The sequence below is a fragment of the Enhydra lutris genome, unplaced genomic scaffold (genome assembly GCF_002288905.1).
Source record: "Enhydra lutris kenyoni isolate GAN:26980312 unplaced genomic scaffold, ASM228890v2 scaffoldscaffold25, whole genome shotgun sequence".
In the NCBI taxonomy this organism is placed as follows: Eukaryota; Metazoa; Chordata; class Mammalia; order Carnivora; family Mustelidae; genus Enhydra; species Enhydra lutris.
Genome location: NW_019154109.1, coordinates 6,169,829 through 6,196,832, shown reverse-complemented (window position 1 = coordinate 6,196,832; position 27,004 = coordinate 6,169,829). Strand labels below are relative to the sequence as shown.

Below are 27,004 nucleotides of genomic sequence, written 5' to 3'. Positions count from 1 at the left end.
TTTGCAAACTCGAGCCAGTCTTTGAGGATTCCATCTGACCCCATTCTTTGTAGGTGTCCTTTTTTTTTTTCCCCCTTAGATTTTATTTATTTATTAGAGAGAGAGAGAGAGTGCACGCACAAGTGGAGAGAGGGGCAGTGGGAGAAACAGACACCCTGCTGAGCAGGGACCACCCCCCCCCCAATCTCAGGGCTTGATCCCAGGACCCTGATAGCATGACCTGAACCAAAGTTAGACACTTAACCAACTGAAGCGCCCAGGTACCCCTAGATGTCTTTTTTTTTTTTTTTTTTTTTTTTTTAAGATTTATTATTTTAGAGAGAGTGCAGGCACATACTAGCAGGGGTGTTGTAGGGGTAGGAGCAGAGGGAGAGGATCTCCAGCAGACTCTCTGCTGAGCACAGACCCTGACATGGGGCCCAATCCCACAGTCCTCCTGAGATCATGACCTGAGCCAAAATCAAGAGTCAGTGCCCAAGTGACTGAGCCACCCAGGTACCCCATCTTTTCAGATGTCTTAACTGTGATGTCTTCCTTCCTTATCTATAAGACTTGACTTACCCATGAAAAACACTTTGTTTTTGTTCCCAAACATTTGAAGTACTTGTGGGGAATTTATAAAGAGAGGAGTTATTAGAAATCTCTCATCTTCTAATAGTCTGTGATTCATTCATTCTGAGCAGATATGATCTATGTGTCCGGAGGCTTTGACGGAAGCAGGCGTCATACCAGTATGGAGCGATATGACCCAAACATTGACCAGTGGAGCATGCTAGGAGATATGCAGACAGCCCGGGAGGGCGCCGGCCTGGTTGTGGCTAGCGGAGTGATCTACTGCCTAGGTATTCAGTCTGGGAGGCAGCAATGGGAGGGAACTTAATGGGTGGCAACTTCTAGGTGGGGATCCCTTTTTTTTTTTTTTTTTTTTTTAAGATTTTTTTTTTTTTTATTTGACAGATCACAAGTAGGCAGAGAGGCTGGCAGAGGGAGAGAGGGAAGCAGGCTCCCTGCTGAGCAGAGAGCCCAATGCGGGGCTTGATCCCAGGACCCTGAGATCATGACCTGAGCCGAAGGCAGAGGCCCAACCCACTGAGCCACCCAGGCGCCCCTGTGGATCCCTTTTTAATAAAATAAAGTTCATAGACTTTTTCAACTAAAATCCTAGTCTATCCTCATATCTTTTCTCTTAGCTGGGACTGTCTTTTTTGTGGAAGCAGAAATTAGGGTACCGTCAGATTTCTCTCCAGATTATTGAAACTCTTAAGAACTGAAATTAAAAGAACTAGTTGAAACACCCAAGAGAAAGGCAGCCTGGGAATGGGCATGAGGATTTCCCATTCTTTCTGAAACGCTCTCTGCTTTTTCAGGAGGATATGATGGCCTGAATATCTTAAATTCAGTTGAGAAATATGATCCCCACACAGGACACTGGACTAATGTTACACCAATGGCCACCAAACGCTCTGGTAAGACCAGTCATATCTAAGGGAAAGGAGAGTAGACCATGCTGACAAATCTTTACATTTTGCAGGGGTGCTGCAGTCAAAAATGGGGGATCAACAAATCAGAGTTAAAGTTCTTTCTTCACTGTACACTTAAAGTAAAAGGAGTGAGGTTCTGTTCTCCTCTTTGTCTATCTTTTATCACTATCTTTATTATCACTAGATAGTGATAATAAAGACAACTAGATAATTCTAGGCCTGTCTGGCCCTAGTCCACATCCCTCAACTACCTTAGAGTTCAGCTAGCCATCAGTGATCATGTTTTGTTTTTAGAATTCTGATCCTAAGGTTAGTAGTATTCACTTGCTATGCCTTTTTTTCCCCCAGGTGCAGGAGTAGCCCTGCTGAATGACCATATTTATGTGGTAGGGGGATTTGATGGTACAGCCCACCTTTCTTCTGTGGAAGCATACAACATTCGCACCGATTCCTGGACAACTGTCACTAGTATGACCACTCCACGATGCTATGTAGGGGCCACGGTGCTTCGAGGGAGACTTTATGCTATTGCAGGGTAAGGATTTGGAAGCCAGACTAAAGTTGTCATGCATCCAGGACCAAATGATCCGATCCAAATCCTTGGATCAAGACAGACTTTAGGTTGGGGGAGACCTCTCCAGTGACAGCCTTTAATGTAGGACTGTATGGAAAGGAAGAGAAAGTTTATTTTCTTCTTTTGCTTCTTCCCCACTCAGATATGATGGGAATTCCCTGCTGAGTAGCATTGAGTGCTATGACCCTATCATCGACAACTGGGAAGTAGTGACATCCATGGGAACCCAGCGCTGTGATGCTGGCGTGTGTGTTCTTCGTGAGAAGTGACCACTGTTGGAGCACCATCCAGAGCTAGTGACCAGTCCAAGGGGGACAGTTTATGGGAGAGTCAAGGATCCTTTCCAGAATATCTATTTCTCACTGTGTGCACAGGATGATTACAAGCACCAGCGCAGTGATGATTGTACTTACTTGACACACACTCCGCCTTGCGCTGGTAGTTGTCCCTGAGGAGGGTGGGTAACAGACACTCAAGGGAAGACCGTGCACACCGAATGGATCTGAGAGGCCAGATCACCTCTCCTTCTGGTGTAAAGAGCACTCTCGTGTGCTCAGGAGAATCTGTATCTGTTGTGCCTCATGTATTGCAGAGAAGGATGGTGAGTGTGACCTACTAGATGTGGGCAGTATCCAGCGTGTAGATGATTGGAAGGATACGAACTTGAGTAAGCTGGGTAAAACCCAAGTCTTGTTTTCCAAGAATATCTTTCCTAGTCTACAGTAGCTAGGGACAACACAATTCCATTCTGGAGAATAACAAAGGGGAAAGCCGCCTGTCAAAATCTGGGGGGCTTGGGGAGAGACCTGGCACTTCCTTAAGGGACAGGGTTGGTATATCAGGACTGGGTTTAGAGTAAGGGAAGTCAATGGAATTTGATGGAATGTGAATGAACCTAGAACACCACTGAAGTATAACCTGGAAGACTTACAAGGGTGTATTATTGGAAGGATCTTTTTATTTCCCCATGGTCTTTCTGAACTAGAATGGTGTGCATCTTGGCACTGGAGACTGACAGAATAAGAGAGAACAAATGTTGGGGTGAACAGATAACAGAATAAATGTGGGAGTTCGCTATGCCTGGGAACAAACTAGAAGTACCTGTGATTTTACAGTCGTCTCATTTCCTGCCAGGGCTCGCCTATCCATGGCATGGTTTGCCCTGAGTGGGTGAGACACTCTTTCTGTGTTGAATCAAATACTACTACGCTATTATACTTCGTTACTATTTATTTGAGGATGGGGTGGGGTGCAGCGGCCTACAAATGCAGCTGCCCGATTACGGCCCCGTTTCTTTTAAGGGCACACTCCTACTGAGGAGTGCTTTTTTACTGCTGTGTTTGGTACAATGAGTGCTTTTCCTACTAGAAAGTTCCCTCACCTGTCCTTAGAGTGGATTTTACTCATCCCAGGACAGAATAATCAAGAACAACCAAAATCCTTCTGTTAGTTCCAGTACTTGGTATTGCCATTTCTGAGCCACCATGCAAGGCTCCCCTGTGTTTTGGAGTGAAATTCTTGATTTTGTGGGTATTGGGAGTGTTGGGGATGTGATAACCTAAACAAGGATGCACTTTCCCTTTATTCCAAAATTCCATTTTTTCCTCTTTCCCTGAGTTGTATTGACCTCAAGAGTTCATTTCCTTTGTATTTTTTTAAGAAAATATTAAAAATCAATTGTCTCAAATGCCTGTAAGAGAGTTTATGGCTAACCAGCACTGTCTTGCAGATATTGGGGGAGCAGGCGGTCAGCTGTATGTCCTTTCTCTTCTTCCCGTTCACCTTACGTGTTAGCCAACTAGCTCTTCTGTGTTTCTCTGTTAGACATGGGTAAGAGGTAGCCTACCCCTTTACCCTTGTGGGTAAAATATTTATACAAAAATGGCATAGGTACCGACTCCTCTCATACTTGGAGTTTACTTGAAAGCCAAACAGAATAAAGAGGACTCAGTTTTGAGCTCATTTAGTACGTACCCTCTTGACTTTTAGGATTTTATTCACTCTTCGCTTAGAGTTATGTCACGTGACGTAAACAGCTATCCGGAAGGCCTGCCCTGCAACACTGCAAAAAATCCTGATATTTCCAGAGAAAAGGGAAGGGGGAGCCAAAGAGGAAGTTATTTTCTCTAAAGGAGCCTGCCAACCTTTCCTCAGCAGATGGATTGTGCCTGCTGATCAGACCACAGCTATGAAACATGTGACTCCTCCTATCAGGAAGAGATCCAGGGGAGGCAGGGAAGTGAGGGGGTAAAAAGAACTGCTGGCTATCTTTACTGCTGACTTTTGTGAGTTTCAGACCAAATTCCCAAATAGTTCATATATGGCAGCCACAACTAAATATTCTGCAGAAACTGAAACTCTTTGCTCTCTTTCCACTCCTCCCAGTCTTACATGCTTTGCTCATGCATGTACAGAGGTACCCCTAATTTAGAGGTTCTTCTTGTTTTTCTAGCTCTCTTAGATGGCAGCCAGCCACTTAGTTATCCTGTCTCAGAGATCTGTCATTTATCTTGTGTCACCCCTATTACAATACAGACATCCAGTTCTAGATTACATGATTTTATCTTTTAAAGTTCCAAATACATTCCTATATTTGTATTCCTTCTGCTACTGCATAGTTCAGGCCTGTATCTCTTGCCCAGACTCCTGGAGTAAGAGCCTCCTGATAGTTTTACCTATACTCTTCCAGTCTAGAACCCCTCCATTTTGTCATCAGTGATCTTCCTAAAGTACAACTAGGATCATTACAATACCTAACATACAGCAAATTTTCAGAGAATATCAAAGTTATTCCTAGCCCAAAATTCTATTGATTCACATTGCCCATATTACAGAGATCAAATTCCTGGGGCGCCTGGGTGGCTCAGTGGGTTAAAGCCTCTGCCTTCGGCTCAGGTCATGATCCTCAGGGTCCTGGGATCGAGCCTGCATTGGGCTCTCTGCTCAGCAGGCAGCCTGCTTCCCCATCTCTCTCTGCCTGCCTCTCTGCCTGCTTGTGATCTCTGTCTGTCAAAAAATAAATAAAATCTTAAAGTTCAAATTCCTTCACGTGACTTTAGACCCATGGTGCTCTGGGCCCGCTCTACCATTCTGATCTTTCTTCCCTCTACTATTCTCTCTTCCCGTAGGTATAGGTAGTTCAGTGAACTACTAACCGTTCTTAAATTTGTTCTCAACTTTGTTCAGGTATTCTGCTGTTCTTCTATCTGAAATAATCTTGCTTTTCAAAAAAAAAAAAAAAGTCCTAGTCACATTCAGATGCCTTATTCAAATGTCACCTAGGAAAAGACTTTCTGACTCTCCAGGTGGGGATTATTCCCTAATCCTGTCTTCCATTTACTTTGTTCCCATGGTAGTCTATCACATGTCATTGGTTTGGAGTATGACTTCCTGTTTAGACTATGTTCTCAAATATAGGGTCCCTATTACCATTGTATTGTCAGGGTGTAATTATATTACAGAACGTCTCACTAAATGTTGAATTACTGGGGCGCCTGGGTGGCTCTGGGTTAAAGCCTCTGCCTTCGGCTCGGGTCATGGTCCCGGGGTCCTGGGATCGAGCCTCACGTCGGGCTCTCTGCTCAGCAGGGAGCCTGCTTCCTCCTCTCTCTCTCTGCCTGCCTCTCTGCCTACTTGTGATCTCTGTCTGTCAAATAAATAAAGTCTTTAAAAAAAAAAAATGTTGAATTACTGAAGGACAAAGAGGAAGAAGAAAAACATGCAGATGGTGGTGGTAGGTAGTAGATTAGACATTACCTAATCAATAGCTTAGTTCCCCTTCATATTCTCCTTCCCTTGCCATTTCAGGATATCCATGGCCTAATGCACTAAAACGGGCAAGCTAGAGATCTAATCAAATGGAACAGGAAAGTATAGTGTAATGACCAAGAGCAGTGGCTTTAGAGCCGTGCCTGGATCTATTGACCCTGGAAAGTAACCCTTCTGATCTTTACCTTTCTCAGTTGTGCCCTGGGAGTAATTAGTGACAACCCCATAAGGAAATGTGATAATTCAATAGGTTTGTTTCTAAAGCGTATCAACATGGTGTTTTGCCACATAGTAAACAGTATGATCAGAACAGAGACCAGCAATTAAAGTTTCCAGGCACCTTTTTCCAACACCAAAAAGGTACATGTCCCTCTAAATAGTCTTTTACTGAAGGAACTAACGTGGATAAGACTTGCTGATGTGTAGTGTGACCCGGATTCCCTTCACGTCGCCTCCAGAAACGTCCCCATTCGTTCCTAAGACTAAATTTAAATTTCAGTAAACAAGATTTGGTCAACTTTAGTGAATTACCTACCCGGGTTTTACTCAATAATAAGGGAAGGCCGGTGACCAGGTGAGTATGAAGAGAGGATTTGTCACGTCCCAGGAAGTGAGTGACCCTGTCACAAAGCCGGCGGACACCTAACCACTCAGGTTAAGCGATGAATGGGGCGCTTGCGCAGTAGAATCCAGAACGGGGGAAGCGGACGCCTGCGCAGAGCGGGAGTGGTCTCACGCTCCCCGCCCCGTCTCGGAAAGCCGCGCCAGCGCAGTTCCGAAAGATCCCGCAGAGACAGCGCCTGCGCGGCCGTGGCCGAGGGAGCCGTGGCGGTAGCGGTGATGGAACCAGCCGAGCCGCTGAACGACTTAGTGTCAGCCGAGGGCCGAAACCGGAAGGCGGTGCTGTGCCAACGCTGTGGCTCCCGGGTGCTGCAGCCAGGAACCGCTCTCTTCTCCCGCCGACAGGTAGGGAGGCCGGTTGGAGGCGGCTCACACCCGCGCGTCTTCACAGGGGCCGCGGCGGCTGGAGTCCCGTTCCCCGCGCGCGTTTCCGGAGACCGCGCCCCTAGTCGCGGCCCGGCTCCGCCCGAGGCTTTCCACGCCGGAGTTGCGGCAGGAGCGCAGCCCGGGGCCGGTCTCCCGGGACGGCCGACCCCCGGCCCCAGCCCGGCGCTAGGTGTGGACGCTGCAGCTCCGCGTGCGGAGCTGAGCCGAGCCCGCCGGCTTCCGAGGGCCCGGCGCGCCGGGACGCACGCTGCGGAGCGGCCCGATGGCGCCCGGTGTACCGGCACTCCCGGCCCGCATCGCGCCGCACCGCCGCTTTTCCAGACGTCGGGCGGCCTCTTCGCTCCAGGGGGAGCTCCCGAAACAACTTTAGTGTAGGGCTTGTGACAGATGCCTCCCGTGACCTACACGCTTTACCAGGGTACTGGGTGGAACGCAGAGTTTCCCACACGAATCCTGTTTCAGGTGGGATGGACACCTCAAGTCAGTTTTGAAGGAAGATTTAATTTCTGTTTTAATCTTTTCTTCAAGGTACGAATTGTGATCTGTTCATACTGTCATCACCCCCCAAAGGGGAACGCTGAAAACAGTTTTTGTATTTTGGTGAATTTTTATTGAGGTGTAGCATACCCACAGGAAAGTGCAAAGTATAATCTCATTCCAGCTATGTGCATACCCTGTCACTCAGAATTGTCCCTAAAAATATGCTCTGCACTCATGACCTAACGCACTGGGAGTTAGGTATCAACATAAGAATGGGGGGGGGGCCACACTCAGTCTATAACAGGGTGCTACTAGCAGCTAGTACTGAGAAACCAGGAATGCTGCCAGGCATCCCGCAAAGCCTAAGACACCAACCTCCCTCCACCTGGCCCCACAACAAAGAATTCTCCATCCCAGAATGTCAGTAGTACCAAGATTGAGAAACCATGGCCTAAAGACTACAAAGCTCATTCACATGTGTAATCCCAGTTGAGTTTACAGTATCGTTAGTATTTGTCGTTTATACCACTAGCCTGTGAGGTCCTGTATCTTACCCACCTGCGTATCTCCCACACTTAAGACTGGGCACATAGGGGTGCTTGGGTGGCTCAGTGGGTTAAGCCTCTGCCTTCTGCTCAGGTCATAATCTCAGGGTCCTGGGACTGAGCCCCACACCAGGCTCTCTGCTCAGCCGGGAGCCTCCTTCCCCCTCTTTCTCTGTTTGCCTCTCTGCCTACTTGTGATTTCTCTCTCTGTCAAATAAATAAATAAAATCTTCAAAGAAAAAAAACACACAGTGCACATAAGATAATAGTAGATAATTAGATTTAAATAAATTAGTGAACAAAAGCTATTAGCCCAGTGTAAATAATGAGTTAGCAGGGAGAGAATGGATTAGTATGCCACTGCTGGTGCAGCATGTGTTCTTTGTAAGTCCTATAACTTTTGGGGTTTTTTTAAGATTTTATTTTTTTTTTATATTTTATTTACTGTTTTATTTTATTTATTTGGTGCAACATGTGTTCTTTGTAAGTCCTATTAACTGTTTAAGATTTTATTTATTTTGGGCGCCTGAGTGGCTCAGTGGGTTAAGCCTCTGCCTTCTGCTCAGGGTCCTGGGATCGAGGCCCGCATTGGGCTCTCTGCTCAGTGGGGAGCCTGCTTCCCCCACCACTGTCTCTCTGCCTACTTGTGATCTTTCTCTGTCAAATAAATAAATAAAATCTTTTTTTTTTAATCTTTAAAAAAAAAAATTTTTTTAAGATTTTATTTATTTATTTGGAGGGCAGAAAGCAAGCACAAGCAGGGGGGGCAGGAGGCAGAGGGAGGTGCAGGCGCCCCGCTGAACAAGGAGCCCGCCGTGGGGCCCGATCCAGGATCCTAGGACCACAACGCGAGCTGAAGGCAGCCACTTAACCAACTGAGGCACCCAGGTGCCCCTATAGCTGGTTCGGTTTTACATATAAAATGTTCATACCCTTGAATTTGGTACTCCTTGAAATCTTATCTAAAATTGATGACAGAGGAAATTATAATGAAGCCGAACAGAGATGGAGGGAACAGCAGTGTGATGTTTCGCTGTTGTTAGAGGAAGTGTAGTATGTTTGAAGAACTAAAAAGTTCAACTTGGCCAGAACACAGGACGTAATAAAACTGGCAAGAAGTGAGGCCAGATGGAGTTGAGGGGATTGGAATAGAGGAGGTGAGGGAGCTCTGGGGAGGACTCATCCCCTTGCGGGGTAGAAGCCCATCAGTGAGGGTAGGATGTGGAATCAAAAAGTTTCCTTTTTGGAAGCTAAGCCAAGTGCCAGTCAGCTGTATACTACAGGGTGACGAGGCCACCTCAGATGACCGTGACTGGTCACCAGATGGCAGAAACCTTAAAGGAGCAAAGGTGGATGTGAGGATGTAGGAGTAATAATTTGGAAGCAAGAAGAGCACTGGTTCCCATTCCCCATCCAGAAGTAGGAGGAGTGTCAGAGAATGGGCAGCACCCAGGAGTCAGTGGCAGTGTCCTTGGCCAAGAGCCTTATTTCTTTAAAGACAAAGAGAAAAGGGAAACACTCACCAGAGTTTGAGAATGTAGGAAAGAGTGATGATGTTATAAGAGAAGAGGGTAATTTCCTTTGTTCCATTTTTTGGAGCGGGAGATTCATGGCAGGAGTGGGCAGTGGAAGATTAACTCAGAGAGAGGAGGTACTGAGCGGTGTCTGGTGAAGAATATGAGAGCAGAGGACCTGAGAGCGCACCCAAGAGCACTTTCTTCTGAGGCAAAACACGTCCTTAATCCACGACCCAGCCAGTACACTGTGGGACCTGTGTCCTGGGGAAATGAAAACCTATGTTCACACAAAAACCTGTACATGAACGTCCATTGCTCCTTTATTCATAATATCCCCGAAATGGAAACAGCCCAGGTGTCCTTCAACGGGGGAATGACTAAAGAGACTGGTCAGCCATCCGCTGCAGTGAACGACAGTGGAGTGACCTAGTATGCATACAACTTGGACACATCTCCAGGGAATTCTGCTGAGTGAAAAAAGCCAGTCCCCAAATATTACATACTATATGATTCCATTTCTGTGCCGCTTTTGAGTTTTAGAAATGGAGAGCAGGCGAGTGATTCCCGGAGTTAGGAACGGGGGGCTGGGGGCTTTGGTGAGTCTGGTTAAAAAGGTGATGAGAGGGATCCTCCTGCTGGTGTCTTGACTGTGGTAGTGGAGACATGAACTTACCCAGGGTAAAATTGACAGAACTCTATATACACACGTTACGCACAGAAAGGAGTCCAAGTAAACTGGGGACATCTGAATGAAAGCAGCGGAGTGTATCCGTGTTGATGTCCTGGTTGTGATTTTATAATCTGGTTTTGCAAAATATTACCATCAGGGGAAACTGTATTACCAAAAAGAGGGTACGTGGAATTTCTGTATTGTTTCTTTTTTTTTTTTTAAGATTTTATTTATTTATTTGACAGACAGAGATCACAAGGAGGCAGAGAGGCAGGCAGAGAGAGAGAGGGGGAAGCAGGCTCCCTGCTGAGCAGAGAGCCCTATGCGGGGCTTGATCCCAGGACCCTGAGATCATGACCTGAGCGGAAGGCAGAGGCTTTAACCCACTGAGCCACCCAGGCGCCCCTGTATTGTTTCTTAAATAGAAATAGTATATATGTCTTTCTATTATTTCCTCACTACATGTGAACCTGTAATTACCTTAATAAAACTTTAGGGGCGCCTGGGTGGCTCAGTGGGTTAAGCCGCTGCCTTCGGCTCAGGTCATGATCTCAGGGTCCTGGGATCGAGTCCCGCATCGGGCTCTCTGCTCAGCAGGGAGGCTGCTTCCCTCTCTCTCTCTCTGCCTGCCTCTCTGTCTACTTGTGATCTCTGTCAAATAAATAAATAAAATCTTTAAAAAAAAAAAACTTTAAAACTGATTAAACATTTTAAAAATCAAGACATTATGCTAAGTGAAATAAGCTAGTCACAAAAAGACAACTACTGTATGATCCCACTCTTATGAGGTACCAAGGGTAGTCAGATTCACAGAGACAAAAAGCACAGCGGTGGTTGCCATGGACTGGAAAATGGGGAGTTGGTGTTTAATGGGTACCAAGTGCCAGTTCGGGAAGGTGAAAAAATTCTAGAGGTGGATGGGGGTGATGGTTACAGTAACACCATATATGATATTTAATGTCACTAAACCACACATTAAAACGTGACTTAAACAGTAAGTTTTAGGGGCACCTGGATGGTTCAGTTGGTTGAGCGCTGAGCGTCTGACTCTTGATTTTGGCTCAGGTCATGATCTCAAGGTCCTGGGAAACCCTATCCCCAACCCCCATCAGCCTCCACTCTCAACAGGGAGCCTGCTTGAGGATTCTCTTTGTCCCTCTTCCCCCTTCTTCTGCTCACGCTTGGTCTCTCTTTCTCTCTGAAATACATACAGTCTTTTTAAAAATTGCTAAGTTTTATGGTATGTATATATAGTTGATCACAAAAAATTAGGAATTAGAATGGAACATGCATCTCAACTATGTTAGGCAATATTCTAGTTCTCTGTTGCTACGTAACAAAACCACCCAAGACTGGTTACTTAAATTATTAACATTTATTTTGCTTTACAGTTTGGGGAGTTGACTGAGCCTAGCTAGACGGTTCTCATTTGGGGTCTTTCGTGTGCAGTCAGAAGGGCCATCTGAAACGCTCCCTCCCTCATGTGTCTGCCTGTGGCCTGGGAAGACTCACACACCTGAGCACTGGAACAGGTTCCAGGGGCCTCTCTCTCTCCCCACGGGGGCCTCAGAAGCTGCAGTTCTTACATAGAAGCTGAAGGCTCCCAGAGCAAGTGTTCCCACAGAAACCGCCAAAAGCAGCCTGGCCTTTTCTAAGCTAGCCTGTCACCTCCCTCACACTTGACTCATCCGGACTGGCACAGCAGGCTGCCCAGGCTCAGGGAGAGAGGCATGGACTCTGCCTCCTAGTGGAAGGATTGTCAAAGAATTTGTGCACGTCTTAAAACCACCACAAAGGGACGCCTGGGTGGCTCAGTTGGTTGGGCGGCTGCCTTCGGCTCAGGTCATGATCCCAGCGTCCTGGGATCGAGTCCCACATCGGGCTCCTTGTTCTGTGGGGAGCCTGCTTCTCCCTCTGCCTCTGCCTGCCACTCTCTCTGCCTGTGCTCGCTCGCGTTCTCTCTCTCTCTCTCTCTCTCTGACAAATAAATAAAAAATCTTTTAAAAATAAATAAATAAATAAATAAAACCACCACAAATACAGAAGGGAGAAAATTTCAAAAAAGTTACCAGAAGTTTACTCTGTATTGTAACAGTTTTTATTTTCATCTATATTGTATGTAGCATGCTTGCCAAGTTTTCTACCATGAGAATGGATTTTTACAAAGAGAAAGAAAGTATTTTTAAAAGGGTACTTACCGGGGTACCTGGGTGGCTCAGTGGGTTAAGCCTCTGCCTTCAGCTCAAGTCATGATCCCAGGGTCCTAGGATCAAGCCCCACAATGGGCTTTTTGCTCGTAGGGAGCCTGCTTCCCTTCCTCTCTCTCTGCCTGCCTCTCTGCCTACTTGTGATCTCTTTCTGCCAAATAAATAAATAAAATCTTAAAAACTAATGAAATGAAAGGGTACTTACCAGTTTTTTTTCCCTTTTCAAAGATTTGCCTGCTGCCCCCCCCACTTGTGCTCTTCTCTCTCTCTCTCTCTTTTTTTTTTTTTTAAGATTTTATTTTTATAAATCCCAGAATCCTGGGATCATCACCTGAGCCAAAGGTAGACTCTTAACTGACTGAGCTGTCCAGGCTCCCCTGTTAGCAGTTCTTGAAAAAGCAAAAGGAGTTCTGCTGACACTCTCACTCACTGAGGTGGGATGTTCTACATCTCTTTGAAGAGATGGTCCAGGATTAGGGTACTGGCTAGGGTCTTGAGCAGCTAACCCACCTGGTCAGGGAGGGAACTGGCGACTTTGGCCCCCAACCAGCTGAATTAGCAGCCTCAAATTAGATAATATCTTGATTTCCACCCCAGTGGTCAGTCTAGAAAGCCTAATTGTATTCCAAATATTAGATCCCAGAACTTGACCCTGCAGTAGCCCTGGGCGCTGCAGAGAATGGGTTGGGATCCACACAGATACGTGTACAACGTACACATAAATAAGTCTAGTCTTGTGGGTCTGACTTACATGATTTAAATAAAAATGGGTATGTTGAGAAAGAAAGGGAACGGGACCCAGTCTGACCCCTTGAATGAATGATTAATAGTATTTCCTTTAAAATCTCTACTCAAAAGAGGGGAGTCTGGGTGGCTCAATCATTAAGCATCTGCCTTTGGCTCATGGTCATGATCCCAGGGTCCTGGGTTCAAACCCTGCATCAGGCTCCCTGTGGGAAGCCTGCTTCTCCCTCTCTCATTCCCCCTGCTTCTCTATTCCCTCTCTTGCTGTGTCTGTCTGTCAAATAAATAAAATATTTTTTAAGAACAATGTTTTAAAAATCACTACTCAGGGGAACCTGGGTGGCTCAGTGGGTTAAAACCTCTGCCTTCAGCTCAGGTCATGGTTCCAGGGTCCTGGGATCGAGCCCCGCATCGGGCTCTCTGCTTGGCAGGGAACCTGCTTCCTCTTCCCTCTCTGCCTGCCTCTCTGCCTACTTGTGATCTTTGTCTGTCAAATAAATAAATAAAATCTTTAAAAAAAGAAATAAAAAATAAAAAATCACTACTCAAAAGGGACTGCAGAGGTGTTTGGGATTATAAAAAAATAAACAAAAGACAGTGGGAGGGAAGCTGGTGCTCCTTTGTTAGACACTTTTTAAACTAATGTTTAAAAAGTCTTTGATATTTCTCCCCTTAAAGTTTCACTCGCCTTCTGTTTAGTTAAGATGTTGCTTTCACACCTACACTATAGGCCAGAAATACTTGTAGGGAAGTTTAGGCCCACAGAGAGATAGAGCTAGGATTGGAACCCAGGTTTCCCGGTCCCTGAATTTTGATTCCTCTTCGCTTCTGCCTGTTCCCATTTTCACTTAGGGTAAAACAAAGCATTGGGGCCTCATTTAAACATTAGATGAGGTGAAAAGGGCGACTGGAATGACAATGTAAGAGGAGGAGGGACTGCCCTCTTTTGTGACATCCTCAAATGCTGTCTCAGGTGACACACCATAGGGTAGTGCACAGATGCCTGTGCTTGGGAGATGGGGAGTAGAAATGTTATGGATCCGTGCTCCCTCCTCCTTACAGTGCTCCCTCCTCCCTATTAGGGCCAGCCACTGGCTAGAATCTGGTCCAGACTTCAGAGGTGCAAACTCCAGGGTATTGAATACAAACCAGCAGCTCTGTGGTTCCCTAACTGTAGCGTTCAGGAAGAGAATTGTTCATCTGTCCCAAAGCATTTGTCTCTTTTGGACTAATGTCAGTACGGTTTTGGTTTTTTTTTTTTGTTTTTTTTTTTTAATTAAAAAAAATGTGTTTTTGCTTTTATTCTGCTTGCTAATGTCAGACTAGCTCACTGAGGCCATCCTGTTAGAGTTTGGGAATGCAATAGAAGTGTACCCTGGGGTGGAAAATGAGTACACTGGCAGCAGCCATAATGATGAGGGACAGAGTGGTAACAAGCTTTGCTGGCATCGTGTCTTCATGTACGCTGGGGCAGCTAAAGGTGTATAAATTAACCATAGAGAAAATATTAAAGGGTGTGTATGTGCGTGAAGCTTTATCCTAATGATCAGGAAGCCATGTTGATTAATGGGTACAAAGGTCGTTGGGATGATATTCCAAATTCTAGAACTAGATTTTCCTTTTTAGTGCTCTTTTTGTAAGATAAATCCAGCATATACGTAACACTATTAGAATAGAGCAAAGCCAGATATCCTGTATTTATTCATTTGATAAATATTTGAGTTCCTGCTCTGTATCCATTATTATTCTGGGCACCAGGGTTATAGTAGTGAATGGGAAAGGTGAGCTCCTTGCTTTCCTGGGGCCTACATTCCAGTGGAGGGAGACCCATGTCAATAACTAAGCCAATAAATTAGTAATTTCAGAGAATGATAAGCAATAAAGAGGTAGTGGCATAAAGAAACTTTTGGGGGTGACATCTTGCTGGTAATGGTTTATTAGTATTTGCATGGGCCAAAATGAATCAAATTATACACTTCAAGTATGTGCCATGTATGTGTCAATTATACCTCAGGAAAGGTATTTTCAAAAATAAAATACAGTGGGCAGTATGGGAAGCTAACTGAGATTGTTTGGTTAGAGACGGCCTCCTTGAAGAGGTTGCATTTGAGCTGAATATCATGAAGCCAGCCTTGCCAAGATCGGAGGGCAGAGCACACTCACCCTTTCTGCAGAAGGCAAGGCAAGGCAAGAAGGCCAGTGTGGCTGAAGCAGAATGACCTAGATGGAGATTAAGAACAGACAGGGCCTTACAGACCACGGTAAGGACAGCAGTAAAGCCACATGACAACAGCACATTACCTCTTTCATGTGTCTTAAGAAATCCAGGCATGGACTAGAGGCAACAGAAGAGCCACCCAACATCCTGGTCCATAACTTAGTCATTGGGCTGCTCATTTCGTTTTCATTCCAAGAAACTGCCAGGGAGCATGTGAAGTATTGCAGAATGTGGTGATGATGGGACCGGGCCGATCAGCTTGCGAATTCCTTGTGTTCTCTTCCACTGCAGCTTTTCCTTCCCTCCATGAGAAAGAAGCCCGCTCTGGCTGACGGCAGCAATCCTGATGGCGATCTCCTCCAGGAGCACTGGCTGGTTGATGACATGTTCATCTTTGAGAACGTGGGCTTCACCAAGGACGTGGGCAACATCAAGTTCCTGGTGTGCGCAGACTGTGAAATCGGACCAATTGGCTGGCATTGCCTGGATGACAAGAACAGTTTCTATGTGGCCTTGGAACGGGTTTCCCATGAGTAACTGAGGGGAGGGGAACGCAGCTCCAGCCGCGACTATAAAAGCTACTCCCCTCGAGAACTGGCATGTAAGCTGGTGTCCTTGCTCTGGCGCCGCCTTCTCTGTACTGATGTAAATGATGAGTATCGACATGTCCGGCTGAACATGCATAGAGCTGACCCCCCTTCCTTAAAGCCTCAAGTGCATGCCTCTTATGTAGCTCACTTTTGCAGCCCAACATCTCCTGATCTCCCTTTTCCCCCAGTTGCAGGACACTGGAACACGTCCACAAATCTCTCATCCCTGGCATCCCGCCTGGGCTCCCTGACCCTGGGCTCCCTTGTTTCTTGCTCTGTAAGAGCAACATCCAGCCTTTCAGCCAAGATGACACATAACAGCTGATGCTCGTGCTAATAGTTCAAATGCCACCTTTTTATCTCATTCAAGAAAGCATACAAGTGTCTGAGAGTGACTTTGTCATATGACTAACTTTATCTACAGTAATTTATTCTTTTTAAAAGCATAGCATTTACAGACTTTGGAATTTAAGCTACTACTAAGAAACACATTACTTTGGATACACCTGTAATACCATGTTTGAGAGCCGAGCCTCTAGGTGGATAGTGACTTTATATTGTGAAGATGAATATATCCCCTTTTCCCTTCAAATCTTGCCATGGTTTCTCTTTACATTATAGCCTGTAAGTTGAGAATCAGATTTCAACCCTATCTGGCAGCCAACCCAAGGAAAACTCAGCCCTGGCTTCGAAACAGAGTGGAGGATGCAGAATATAGGAGGGAGAGACCCTTGCCACATTGTATGTGACTTTGCAGGTTTGTCTTATCTGTGCAGGTAACTCTTTCCTTTGTTCTTAGGAAAGACTTCTCTGATGGATAGAGTCATCACTTACTGAACCTACCAGGCGTGCTCATCGGAATTTGGGTTCACTTGGAATCCTTGTACCAACCCAGAACACAGACTTTCTGTCCAAATGCCACTATCTCTAAGCTGTGGGGACTGCTCTAACAGTTCGAGGTTAGCAGACTGATTAACCCTTCAGTATGATTGTCACTTGTTCTGTCATTTCTCTTCTGAAATAACTCAACATCTTAGGAATTTCTGTGACCAGGTCTCAGGTGTCCTTGCATAAGCCCTACATCTAAGACTGAGGAGACCCTAGAATTGAAATAAGGACTAAACAGAAACCTTACAATCTACAGCCCCTCCTTCTGTATCTGTTCTCTGCTTGCTTCTGCCTTCTTTCTCCCAAGAACTTTTCTAAGGGCTCCCCAACTAAAAAGTGTGGGCCTTGGGCATGGTTTTGCAACCAACATACTCTAGAAAGGTGGCTTCCTTCCACAGTCATAGCCTCAGTGAGCTCTAGTTGAAAATGAGAGAACTGTTCTCTAGACAGTCAAATGTCCGTGATTATGGCATTTGCAGAAAAACAACTGTGAGAATTATCCACTCAGGTCAGAAGGAACAAAACCAAGTAGATGCCTCTAGGGGCACATGGCCCCTTCAATCACAAGCCAAAACCTAAGCAAAGGTTTTTTTTTTTTTTTTTTTTTTTTAATTAGATTTTTGACTTCTCTTTCCTTTTTTAATCACAGAAATAGTATGTGTTCACTGAAGATAAACACAAAAATGGGTATCAACATTTTCTTAATCCCTCATTTCCACCATCCAGAGATTGCTTCTGGTAGTGTGGTGAAACTCCGGTTCTCAGTGTTTTTCTAAATGTATATATAAACGTGTATGATTTTTTAAAATAAATACAATATCATACTCTGCTCTTTTACGACTTGCTTTTTCCATTTGACAAAATAATGACTTCCCATGTTAACAGATAACCATCCATGGACACCCTTGTTTTTAGCATTCCATTATATTTCTGTCTTATCATTTATTTAAACAATCTACTATTAGATTGTCTCCAGTTTCTTATAAACAATGTGATGTAATGTGTGACTTTATAGTTAAATCTGTATACACATTCGTAATTATTTCCTACATTATTAGAAGTAAAATATGCACGTTTTCATGGATTATTGACACATATTCTTTAGAAACAGCTGTGCAAATCCACCCTCCTCCAGCAGCGTAGACGAGCACCCATTTCTCTGAAACCTTCCTAACACTGGGTATTTATTATCGTTAAAAGAATATTTTGCCACTTTAATAGAAAAAGTATCTCCTTGTTTTAATTTGCATTTATTTTATGTTTAATGAAATTTTTATATACTTGCTGGTCATTTGTATTTTTTTCTAGAGAATTGCCAAATATTGTTGCCCGAATAGCCAAAAATATCAAGTTGTTATTCTGCCTTTGCAGTTTAATTGGAAATAAAAGCATTTAAACAGTAGAAATTAGATTCCTGTATGTCCTTGGGAAAAATACGCAATTTGAAAAAGCAGAGGAAAGCGGAAACCTGAACCTTAGGGTTTCTCTTGAGGTCTGTCAACTAATTAATTAATCGTTCAGTGTCCCTGCAAAATGAGGATGTCACCTCTTTGTTCCCCTTATGCATAATAGGCCCTCATTGGCTCTCAGGAAAAGACTCATGAAATCATTAACTGCTTTGTCACAGATAGAAGTGGCCCGTGAGTATAGAAACCTGCTGCTAGGAGTACAGAAACCAGCAGCTCCTGTTAGGGAGAGCAATTGATTTTTCCAAGGCCTAATTGTTTCTACAAAATTCTTTTAACACAGAGTCAAAGGCAGACAGGGGTGTACTGACATTTTCCATATCATTACTGTGCCATGTGTGAACCTACTCAGGTAACTTCTAAGTGTAACCTCGGTTCCTGATCATGGTAGATGGGTAATTTTGGATGACCATCCAACTGAGGGCAACTAGAAAGGCTGGACAAAGTATTTTAAATATCCAGAGGCCTCAGAGAGCTAACATGTGTTTGAAGAATTACTGGACCAGGACCACTGAGAAGATAGTGGCCCTGAGAACCGGACTCAGTACTACAGGTCACTCTTCCATTGGGGGCATTTGCAATGTGGAGAGGGGCAGGTCAGAGGCTGGTGGGTGACTGTGACAGCCTTCCAGAAGTAGGGGTCTGGGCCTGTCAGGGGGTGGTAGACTCGGTAAATGTTTCTCACATTGGGTCAAGGCTCTCAGTCCTTTGCACCCCAAGAACAGGGGTGAGCCAGAGTAGGAAATAGAAAGGCTCACTCAGGAGATGCATCTAGGCTTCCAATGATAGCAGTCCTTGAAATCAGATTAAGTTGATCCCAGAGTAGTGATTTCCCCAAACCCTTGGCATAAGCAGACAAAAACTCTCTCTGGAGAAAAAATGTCATCACCCTAAACTTTGACTTGTTTCTACAGTAATTTTGCTAATACAATATCCTGAATACAATAAAATGGAACCAAGCATATGGGACAAGATATTAAGAAAACCAGTGAAACAGGAGACCGTGGAAAGAGGCCCACAGGAGCCACAGACGGTGGAGCTCTCAAACACAGACTATGAAATAACTGCTTACTCTGTTCAAGGAGATAAACAAATTTAGGGAATTTGAACAGATACCTGGACATGTGAAAAAAATACAAATTCTAGAATTTCAAAAAATCCAATAACCAAAATAAAGAATTCAGTGGAAGTTGGTTTTGTTTTTTAAGATTTTTATTTATTTAAGAGAGAGAGCAAGAGTGAGAAGGAGCAGGGGGAGAGGGAGAAGCAGACTTCCCGCTGAGCACAGAGCCCTGGTGTGGAGCTCAGCCCCAGGACCCCGGGATCATTACCTGAGTTGAAGGCAGTTGTTAACCAACTGAGTCACCCAGCCATCCCTAGAATAAATTATATTTCCGATGCAATGAATAATAGTGGGTTAGAGGTCAGGTACAGAACTGTTGTTGTTTTCCCAATGCTTTTTGATAAAGACAATGAAAATTTGTGGTAGAGAATCATGCACAGAGTACATCTATGTGGTCATGACCACATCTAAGTCTTCACAGGGTAAGAAAATAAAGGTGTTAACTTCAGTATTGTCAATCTTTCCATTGTGACCAAGGTGTTCTTGTGTTCAGAGAGTTAAATTCCTGGAATATGTCAAAATGTGTCTAAATGTCAAAATTTAAGGTCGAGAGAAGTATCCACCCAGTTTGCTTCAAATCTATTGAAACTTAGAATTCATTTAGCCTTGTATAGAAACAATGTTATCCACGAGTAATTAGTAGCCAGTGACACAAAACTCCGTGTACCCAAAGCAAGGTGTTACAACCAGTGGTTCTAATTTTTGCACATCAGGAACAAGTCGTCTGCAACAATTAGAGCAGGGTCCCTTCAAAATCCAGACCTGGTGACCCCAGACATCCTATTTCAGATATGCGGCCAGGATGAACCATTACCTGCGGGAACTGGTAAGGAGATTAAATGTGGGCTAGGGACACTTACAGTCCTAAGGAAGTGAGGGAAGAGTTACCAACTCCTGGTGGGTTTATACAATCCTTCCCTACTTTGTCCTAAATGGGTTCTGCTATGAGATGTGAAATAGGGACTGGGTGGAAAAGAGGTTCCATCCTAAGGAGCAGTTGCCCCAATCCCAGGGTAGGTGAATTTCAAGATAAGACAATAGGGGGAAAAGCGAGCTCACAGATACACCCAACTTTGGCAACTTTGCTAGAGTGGCCATGAATTGTTAGGTAACTCAGTCATTTGAAAAGCAGGTACTACTTCTACAATGTTGGCACTGACTCAAGAATGAATAGGTCAGGTATGGCCCTGGTGTCTCCCTGTCTACCTTGATTCTTCACCAGCAGATGAACAGGATATTCTTTTTTTTTTTTTTAAGATTTTATTTATTTGACAGAGATCACAAGTAGGCAGAGAGGCAGGCAGAGAGAGGGGGAAGCAGGCTCCCTGCTGAGCAGAGAGCCCAATTCGGGGCTCAATCCCAGGACCCTGGGATCATGACCTGAGCCGAAGGCAGAGGCTTAACCCACTGAGCCACCCAGGCGCCTTGAACAGGATATTCTTGTTCCCACAAAGCCTCTCCATCTTCTTTGTCCCTCTCTCACCCAGACGGGACTGTGGGTTTCCTTTCAATTCAGTGTTATTTGATTCTTTGTGGCAAGGCAGGACAGGAAGGAAGTACCTATCGGGAAAGGATACAGACTTATCAGGAATCTTTAGATTGTTTGAAACTTAGAGGTAACCATGACCTTTCCCTCTGAACTTCAGTATATCTTAAATTCTTGAAGAACTGTGTAAAAATGGCATGTCTGCAATGGCACTAAGCTTGAGATCAGCGGAGTAATATAGAGAAAAAGATGAAAGTTAGAAAAAGAATCTAAACTTTGGGGGGCACATGGGTGGCTCAGTGGGTTAAGCCTCTGCCTTTAGCTCAGGTCATGATCCCAGAGTCCTGGGATCGAGCCCCACATCAGGCTCTCTGCTCAGCAGGGAGCCTGTTTCCCCTCTCTCTCTGCCTGCCTCTCTGCTTGTGATCTCTCACTCTGTCAAATAAGTAAAATAAGATCTTTAAAAAAAAAAATCTAAGCTTTGCAGTCATCTAGATAACAAAAATAAATCCAAACACCTTATGAGAGAACTGATTTTAATCTGTGCTCTATAAAGAAGCACATTGTCAAGAGAGGTTGGTTTGTGTCATTTCCACAATAACACAGGATTACTGTTGCAAATATAGTTTTATTTGGGGGTAAAGCCCACTCACTGTATTCAATAATGAAACGGAAGGACATTTTGAACCGGCAGACGCTACAAAGCTGGTGGGATGAATACCTAATAGGACCAGGCAAGGAAGAGATGATGGTGTGGAGTTTATGCTTTTTGAGTTTATGGCCAGATAGCTTCATTTTAATCACTGATCTGCCCACATTCAGTAAGATGTAACATTTGAGTTGTTTTGCTTGGGCCAGTGACAGACAATGAATAACTATGTCTTAGCTTTGTATATCCAAGGGTTTTCAAAATACCTCTTTGAATGTTCAACCACACTCTCTCACCTTATCCCTTGACCAGAGACAACCACTTTAAAGCCAGCAGCCTCATAAAATACAAGGGTTGGGATCAAAGAACACACTTCAGAGTTTGAAGTTAACCTTTGCACCCTGAATTTAAACCACCAAGCCACCTAGACAAACATTTAGTCTCAAAAACATGTCAAGACACTTTTGAACGATATGTCTAGAGTCTTGTAGAGAAACAGGTGCAGGAATCCAGGGGGCAGCTGATTTGATGTCACACTGGTGAGTGACACAGTAACTTTATGTCTTCATGAGTTGTATCAACAGAAAGTCATTGCAGCTGCAGATTTTCCTAAAGCAACAATTCAAATCTCCAGGACTGACTGGCATAATCTGGGTGCAGTCGCCTTGCCAGCGGGAAGTGAGAACAGGAGGTGACAGATGCTTCAGACTCCTCTGGAATGTGCTGAACAAATGTTAAGGTAATCATTGTGGGGTGTCCAGATATTTGATTAAACCAAATGCCAATTAACCCTCCCAAGCTAAGAAATGGGCTAATTTGTTTCGCTTAGGTATTTAGAAGTAAGACCTCATCTTAGAAACAACTGAGGGAAAATGTGTGTATGCCCTTTCGCATGGAAATATATGAAACCACCACCGGGAGAAAAAAAATACAGAAGTAACATCTATGAACTGCTTAAAATACTGCTTATCACATCACTCTTCTAATCACTAGCCCTCAAAGGTGCTCCACAGCCAGTGGAATTATGTGCAAACTCTTCAAAGTAGCATCCATGTTCACCCTACAAGTCCTCTTCAATGTGCTTTACCCAGCCTGGACCCCTTGCTCTCTCGCAATCGGAGTCACCTGATCTGAAGCGCTTGCCCCAGTGAAAGGGAGGTAAATTGCAATTACCTGCGCCTGGAATGCTCTCTCCCACACCTGCTTGCCCAACCCTCCCCCACCCTAGCTGCCTTTTGAGCTCTCAGCACCTGGTTCTCAACCCAGCATCTTTCCTTCTCTAGCGGTTGCTGAGCTCCAGTCTGCGCCACCGTCCAAGGTTTATGCACTTTTCGAACTAGGTCCGCCGCGTTACCCGTATAATGACTTAAGACAACAACGGAACAAACGCGTTTCTCCAAAGCGCCAACCTCTCAGATCCAGCACACGCTCCAACAGAGGGGACGAGGGTCGAGCGGCCTGGGAGGACTCGGATCCCCAAGGCTTTCCCTCCCTTTGGCTTTACAAACTACCCAATGACCTGCTAGGGCGGGGATATTTCATAAGGGCCCGCCCAATAACGGAGAGGGGGGCGGGCCTCGCTGGGAACTCGGCCCAATGAGAGGCGCGGAGCGCGCGGGAGCCCCGCCAGGAGGCATGGCTGGCGGCTGGGCGGGGATATATAAGTCCCAGCTAGCCGGACTGCTCCGGGATTCCTAGTGTTGCTGGAGACCCGTAACGCGTCTGCAGCCAACGACCCTCCGCAAGCATCACCTGTCGGACTAGCCATGGTGAGAGGGAGCTGGGGGCACTGGCGGAGTCCACGGGGAGAGGGGTGCTGCGCGGGAGAGAGCGTGCTGGGGGCGCCCGAGGGTCCCGGGTAAGGGCCAGCTGCGCGGGAAGGAGGGGAGGCCGGGCAGTCCGGGGTGTGTTGGGGGGTTTGGGCGGTCACGGCGACTACGGCGTGGGGGGCTGTGCGGAAGGCCGGGGACGCCCGCCGCGTCCGAGCGCTGCTCTTCTGAGCTCCTTGCCCGGGAGAGGCGGGGAGGGGCGGACGTGAGCTGGAGAAGTTCTGCGCGCTTCGGCTGCGGACGGGAGGGAAGGGCGCGGGGCAGGCGGGGCGCCAGCGTGGTGAGGTCCGTCCCGCGCTGCGCGCAGCCTGGGGGCCCCCAACCCCAGCAGGGCTGGGCAGCGCGCTCCGGAGTTGGGAGCCTGGACCCGCCCCAGTATTGTCCCGCGGCAGTCCGGGACAAAGGGGCGCCCGCCCCCAGCTGCAGTCCCCGCCTCCCTGTGAAGTCACACTCCCGCGCTGGAGGCCGGACCCGGGCCGCTCGGCCAACTCCTGCAGGTTTCTCCAGTTCTGCACTGTTCGTCTGGATGCCTTCGTCTCGCGCGGCCAGATTCCGGCCAAAAGTCAGAGGTGCACGACCTTGACTCCTCCCTGGTCAGGCATGACCGTGAGCAGCTCCTGCCGTCTAAGGAGGAATATCTTTACTCCACTTCTCTTCTGGTTGCCCAAGCCCGTGAATTCCCTCAGTTAAACAGAAGAGCTCGGCGTGTGTCAGGCGTCAGGGCCTCCCAGGAATCTTTAGACCCCGCCTGTGTCCTGAGCCCCTGTAAAGGCTCGGACGCTGTCTTGAAGGATAGCTCCTGAAATCACTAAACTCTTGCCGGTTGTCTTAGAAGACCTCCTCCGCCTCTGGGACGTGTGCAAGCGCTTTCACACTCTAGACTGTGGGCTGGGGGTGAAGGACCAGAATAGAAAAGAGTCTGTCCCTTGTAGGAGTTACCTCAGGAGAGCTGAAAGGGCAGGGCGAGTCTTCTGGCTCCATCGTGACCATCCAGCAGCACTTACCTGGGTTGACTGTGTACTGTGGTGGGCAGGGACAAGTGTCCAGAGTCAGGGCCTATTCCCCCCCCCAAAAAAAAGGGGAGGTTGCAGATGAGTTTTCAGACTAGCTCTAACTCCGAGCCGCTGCCTCTGTTAACCCACAGACCTGAACTTCATCTTCTGCCCCTTCAGAAGGGGCACAGAGTCCCCACCATGGGAGACCCCTTCTCCTAGGGGTCCAGTGCTAGAGGCCCCATCTTGGTGTGCAGGACTCTGAGCTTTCCTGTCCCCGCCCCGCCCAGCACACAGGGCACTAGGCAGTGGGACTTGACGGCTTGGTATCGGCTTTCTTTAGTTCCTGCCCCTGAAGACCTAGGCTTTTTAGCCACCTTCGTTCTTGAGTCCTAAGGAAATGAAAAGAAAATGAGGTCATTTGGCTTAAAGTGTGGGAAGGTCTGGAAAGGGAACCCAGGCTTTTGGGTTTTGGACCATGTAACTCACTGTCAGGCCTCAGGCTCCAGGGAGGGAGGATAAAAGGGTGCTTCTAAGGCCTTTTCAAGGCCCACTTGCTTCCCTTCTCCATTCACACCACATCATCTCTCTGCTTCCCCCCAACAGCGCGAGTGTATCTCCATCCATGTGGGCCAGGCGGGCGTGCAGATGGGCAATGCCTGCTGGGAGCTCTACTGCTTGGAGCACGACATCCAGCCCAATGGCACCATGCTCAGTGACAAGGCGCTGGGTAGCGGCGATGACTCCTTCAACACCTTCTTCAGTGAGACCGGGGCTGGCAAGCATGTGCCCCGGGCTGTCTTTGTGGACCTGGAGCCTGCTGTCATAGGTGAGTGGGCGGGGTTCCCTTCTCCAGCCTGTATTTTTTGTCAGCCCCAAAGTCAGTGGGGAGCTCTGCTTAGGGGAAAAGCTGTTGGAATGCAGGCAGCCCCCTGCCAAGAACAACTCTGAAGTCTGCTCTTTTGTCTAGACTCTGACTTCAGGAGGGGTCCTAAGGGCTTCCTGTGCCGAGAGGGTTATCAGTCAAACTGCTTTGCCCAGAAACTGCCAGATTTTTGAGTCGGGGTCAGATGCAGAATGAAGGCTGCAGAAAAGAATGGTTATAAAAGCCGCAACTTTAAACTTACTTCCTTTTTCCTACCCGCAGACTCTTGAGCTTAACATTGCCTACGGAACCGGGCACTGAGAACATTCTTAATGGCCCCCTACTCAGCCTTAACTGGAAGGAGTGGGCCCCTTAATAGGATGTGGACCTGTGGGAACTTGGCTGTTGCTGGCTCCCAGGAGGTTCTCTGCTTCCTCCTTTCTGCATCTGGATCCCCTCAGTTTCCTGTTCCTGACAACTTTAGCCTACCCTCTCCCCGTCTTTCTTTCTCTCTTTCCTCCTCTCTTTTTCTTCTTTCCTTCCTTCCTTGTGTCTTTCCTTCCTTCTTTCTCTCTCTCTCTCTCTCTCTCCCTTCCTTCCTTCCTTTCAGATTTAACATATTTGAAAGAGAGCACAAGTGTGGGGGAGAGGGAGAAGCAGGCTCCCCACTGAACAGGGAACCCAATGAGGGGCTCAATCCCAGGACCCTAAGACCGTGACCTGAACCAAGGTCAGACACTTAACTGACTGAGCCACCCAAGCTCTTCTCCATCTCCCCATCTTTCCAAAGACCGTTTTGTAGATGTTAAACTGTGGAGTGGGTTTTCTGCATCAGTCTGTGTTCTAGTCCCAGTCAAAAGTCATTGAGGGCACCTGGGTGGCTCAGTTGGTTGAACGACTGCCTTCAGGTCAGGTCATGATCCCAAGGTCCCGGGATTGAGTCCCGCATTGGGCTCCTAGCTTCATGTGGAGTCTGCTTCTCCCTCTGACCTTCTCCCCTCTCATGCTCTCTCTCATTCTCTCTCAAATAAATAAATAAAATCTTAAAAAAAAAAAAAAAGTCATTGAGATTCCCCTGGACCTCCTCTGATTCCTCACCAAGTAGAAGTAGCTATGAGGGAAGGCGCTGTTAAAGGGACCCCCTGACTTACCCCCTCTCAGGCCCAGGGAGGATTAACTAGACTTTGGAAGGGGGTCTCTGGAAGGCCTTTTGCCATTCATGCTCCCTTTTGCAGTTTTACCTAGAGGAGCTTAGCTTAACAGCATAAATCCTAGCACCTGTGTCCACGCAGCAGAGGTCTAGCACCTGTGTCCTCGTGGGGGCGGAGACCAGCCTCTTACCTTTGCCCTCTTTCTTCCCCTCAAGATGGGGTAAGAACTGGCATTTATAGGCAGCTCTTCCACCCTGAGCAGCTGATATCTGGCAAGGAGGACGCTGCCAACAACTATGCCCGAGGCCACTACACTGTGGGGAAGGAGATCATCGATCTTGTGCTGGAGCGAATCCGAAAACTGGTGAGCAGACCGAGCGCCCTTGACACCTTCAGGAGTTCCATGTGTCCTGACTCTCCCTTCCTGGCCTGGGAGGCTGGACACGCGCGGAAGAAAGGGAAACCACAGATCTGTGGCTGTGACCAGCCAGGGCCTGTGGTGTCCTGATGGCTCCTTTGGCTTGTCTGTCTCCTCGCCTTCCCCTAGGGGGAGCTGCGTGTCCTGGGTGTGGATCTAGGGTTAGGAGCCGGAATAACTGGTTCTGCCCCGAGTCTGGACTCAGGCTCCCGAGCGGCTGGTTCCTAGCTTTGGCAGGTCTAACCGTCCAATCCAAGCCTTCTTTGAGCTTTGATCCCTCTCTGCCCCCAGCGGGTAGGTGGAAGCTGCTTTGGCCGCTCAGCCTGTTCTTAGAT

At 46.7% G+C, this 27,004-nt stretch overlaps 3 protein-coding genes across 6 annotated transcripts in view; all 3 read left to right on the top strand.

The window, feature by feature from the left end:
• The window catches only part of LOC111151124 (kelch like family member 12), a 30,508-nt gene extending 26,766 nt beyond the window's left edge, over positions 1-3,742 (top strand). For 2 of the 3 annotated variants that reach the window (XM_022508909.1, XM_022508911.1), the window contains exons 9-12: positions 684-842; positions 1,368-1,466; positions 1,830-2,016; positions 2,198-3,737. In XM_022508909.1, the coding sequence (XP_022364617.1) occupies positions 684-842; positions 1,368-1,466; positions 1,830-2,016; positions 2,198-2,324 (572 nt within the window). In that variant the 3' untranslated portion in view covers positions 2,325-3,737. Of the gene's footprint in view, positions 1-683; positions 843-1,367; positions 1,467-1,829; positions 2,017-2,197 lie in introns of all 3 variants that reach the window. The other variant, XM_022508912.1, reaches the window with a different exon arrangement.
• Positions 3,743-6,489: 2,747 nt separating this feature from the next.
• Positions 6,490-17,272, top strand: LOC111151080 (RAB interacting factor). Its single transcript, XM_022508830.1, has 2 exons — positions 6,490-6,789; positions 15,504-17,272. Exons 1-2 carry the CDS (start codon positions 6,490-6,492, stop codon positions 15,747-15,749), a joined length of 546 nt encoding a protein of 181 aa, XP_022364538.1. The 3' UTR covers positions 15,750-17,272.
• An 836-nt stretch (positions 17,273-18,108) lies between these two features.
• LOC111151071 (tubulin alpha-8 chain) overlaps positions 18,109-27,004 on the top strand; it is a 13,426-nt gene continuing 4,530 nt past the window's right edge. The window contains exons 1-3 of one of the 2 annotated variants that reach the window (XM_022508814.1): positions 18,109-18,158; positions 24,823-25,064; positions 26,467-26,615. In XM_022508814.1, coding sequence (XP_022364522.1) covers positions 18,109-18,158; positions 24,823-25,064; positions 26,467-26,615 — 441 coding nt within the window. Of the gene's footprint in view, positions 18,159-23,107; positions 23,184-24,822; positions 25,065-26,466; positions 26,616-27,004 lie in introns of those variants that run through there. The other variant, XM_022508815.1, reaches the window with a different exon arrangement.